Source organism: Morone saxatilis, unplaced genomic scaffold (genome assembly GCF_004916995.1).
Source record: "Morone saxatilis isolate NCDOM2014 unplaced genomic scaffold, NCSU_SB_2.0 Contig8, whole genome shotgun sequence".
NCBI lineage: Eukaryota > Metazoa > Chordata > Actinopteri > Moronidae > Morone > Morone saxatilis.
In genome coordinates this window covers 3,955,546-3,958,604 of record NW_023340257.1, presented here as the reverse complement: position 1 = coordinate 3,958,604, position 3,059 = coordinate 3,955,546, and the positions used below count along the sequence as shown (strand labels likewise).

The window sequence follows — 3,059 nt, the reverse complement described above, 5'->3', positions numbered from 1 at the left end:
GCCTTAAAATGTCTTGAATATGATTTTGACAGGTATTAAATTTTGATTGGATTAATGACGTTAAGTTTATTGTATAAGTAGCAGTTTTCGGTCTGACTTTTAGATGTTTTGGGGAATAAATTGTATTAATCATGCTTCATATCATTTGTATTTTTTTTCATTCATAATGGTCTTAAAAGTGTCTTTAAAAGTATATTCTTTAACCTGTTTAAACCTGCGGAAACCCTGTGTTACATATTCTTACCAAATTTCAGTTCTGTTTGAGTGCAAGTGTAGTAACTAGGAATACAATTGTTACAATTAGTGTATGAGACGGCTGTCTAACTTGAACACTTCCTCCTCCAGACAGAGGCTAATTTAAGACTTGTCCTCGGCCTCTGTCTGGAGGAGAAAGCTTCAAATCTTATAGTTCGTCTTTTAGGTTGTTCTGAACTCCCTCAAATGTCCATGTGAGATGTAAGGTAATAGTTGGTGCTCCTAAAGGAAAAGCATATAGTGACTTACTATGTGAGGACAGTCCCTGGTGTCAATCAGGACTTGGTAGTAGGTGTGGGTCTTCCCCTTCACCTCCTTGGAGCCGTGGGCTCCTGGGGGCTCAGGTTTGCTGAAGGAAGAAAGTCAGAGAGACAAAAAGAATCTCAGTTATACAAGTCTCACCCATAAACCAAGCCATCGAGGACGCGTGTGGGTGCAGGCTGCAGCCTGAGATGGAGGTTTACCTGTCAGACATGGGAGGGGTGATGTCTCTGTCATAAAGTCGGGCATGCCAGGGAAACAAGACAATGCCTCTGTAGCCAAACACACTGTGGAGAAACAGCTGAGGAGAGCACAACAACAAGGAGAGATGGGATGAGTTGCTGTGAGATTATATCTGGAGGAGGTTTAATAAAGCATAAATTAGATGAGATTACAGTCACTTGACAAGATCATGCAAATGTACTTTCTTAATACAAAGCTACTGATTTAACAAAACTTCAAAACAGTCCACACAGTGCAAACACAGGACAGTAATATTATACTATATGTGCTACATGAATTTGTAATGAGGGCGAAAGCCCCTAGGAGCTAGTGTAGCCCATCTGGGATTTTACGTGTGTGCGAGTCTTACCTGTCCTGTTTCATATTTGCCGTGCTGCTTCACAGCCTCAAACACTCCCACAGTCTCCAAAATCTTCCCTTCAGGCCTGTTCCTGCCAAAAACAGGCAACACCATTACACACTGGACCGTGTGTGTGCTGTGTTGTGTTGTCGTTGTGTCCTCGTTGGAAGCGTGAGTGTGAGTGTGTGAGAAACCAACTTTAGCCATCAAAAGAAAATCATATGATCACAAACTAACATACAGGTCTGTATTCAAAACACAGTGACTGAGAACAAAACAACATCATATAATCGACAAACACAAATAGCCCATAAGTCCCTGAGGAGCCTCAACAGGAAATCCCACAGCTGTGGAGAGGAGGAGGATTTTCCCTCCTGTAGAGGCGATTTACATTCATCCCTACAGGATCTCTCCTTCTCCTCAGTCGTAATCTCAATCACAACTTTGACAAGATTGAATTAAACACCTCGACTTGTCAGATGTCAACAAACAGGGCGACTGTTTGACCTAATCTCCATGTCCTCGCAACAACACACACACACTCTTACAGTACATATTACCACTGACAACAACAGCTGGTCACTTCAAATAAATAACACGCATACTTACTGTGCTCCCTGCAAAGCTAATCTTCACAGAGATGAAGAGTGGGGATTAATGAGGTGGATATATGGAGGATTTAATATTACACAGGAGGTTGGTTTAAGGTTATTTCCTTATCATGTGTATTGCACACAAATAATCACAAGGTAACCTGGTTTTACTATGCGAAATATAGTGAAAGTCCAACTGAAATTAAACTTCATTTTTAAATCTGCTACCGCACACATATCTGCTCTGGAAATCCCTTGTCCTGTTCTCCTGTGAAGTAGTCCAAATTATCTCTCTCTTTAACCTTCAACAATGGCAGAAATCCTACAGGGTCAGAGGCATGTTAAAAAAAGAAAACTATATATAGTTTTAAGACACTTGTATCAGCTGATAAGTTCAAAGTTTAGGTATCAGGAAGAAAAAAAACATATCAGAACTTCTGTTCTTTTGAATTTATGTTATGGGCAATGGGATAAAACATATAATGATACAGTCAGAAAAAGGCTGAACACAGGAACAGGGACAGTGACATTAGGTGTCCTGTCTGCGATGCAATAATGTTTCTTAACAAAAGGTATGTTATGGTATGCTTTCGTGGCATTTGAAAAATTCTAAGTATATTTTGATGATTATTGCCATAATATCGTGAATCACAATTATTTTAACCAGGTAACATGACATATTCCCATGAAATCCCAACCATAGACCTCACTGTCATACAGCCAATCAAACCTTTTATAAAGCAGTGTACACAACACAACAGCCCACAGTAGGTTTCCTCCTGAAGTCTCCTTTTATCTTACTCACATAAATGAACACGTCCTGTCCTTTCAACAGTATTTCAGACTGCAAAGGGGACTGCAATGATTAAACGTGATTTCAGCTGGACTTGAGACAGCCTGACATTTAAATGCTATGAGCCTCAGATTTTGGGCAATTACCTCTAATGCTACAATGCACTGAAAGCTGGAAGTGAGCTCTTAGCAGCTGCTGGGTGATTACTTCAACCTCCTGTTCTGAAAGAAAGCCGGGGGAAACGTTCAGTCATTACACCAATGACATTTAGCCATAGTAAAAAGCAACTAATTATTATTTTTATTTGTCTATAAAAAGTCCAAAAACTGTACAAAATGACAAAAAAAAAAATACTCACAATTTATCAGAGCCAAAAGTGACAGATGTGATAAATGTAAGATTATATAACCCTGTACACTGAGGACGGTAAAATGTTAGAAGGAACATGGTTGGTAAGATGGCGGATAACTGCTGTGAAATATCTCCGGGGCTGAGAGATCAGGAAAAAGCTTCCAACATTTCCTGAATGCAGCGTTAGATCTACTGTCAAGAATGTCTGTAGGCCTGTCACGAT

At 39.8% G+C, this 3,059-nt stretch overlaps 1 protein-coding gene across 4 annotated transcripts in view; it reads right to left on the bottom strand.

The window, feature by feature from the left end:
* poldip2 (polymerase (DNA-directed), delta interacting protein 2) overlaps positions 1–3,059 on the bottom strand; it is a 12,826-nt gene that overhangs the window by 6,126 nt on the left and 3,641 nt on the right. For 2 of the 4 annotated variants that reach the window (XM_035679589.1, XM_035679591.1), the window contains exons 2-4: positions 1,109–1,190; positions 720–817; positions 505–604 (exon numbers count right to left, since the gene is read on the bottom strand). In XM_035679589.1, the coding sequence (XP_035535482.1) occupies positions 505–604; positions 720–817; positions 1,109–1,190 (280 nt within the window). The remainder of the gene's footprint in view (positions 1–504; positions 605–719; positions 818–1,108; positions 1,191–3,059) is intronic. The other 2 variants (XM_035679590.1, XM_035679592.1) reach the window with 1 other exon arrangement.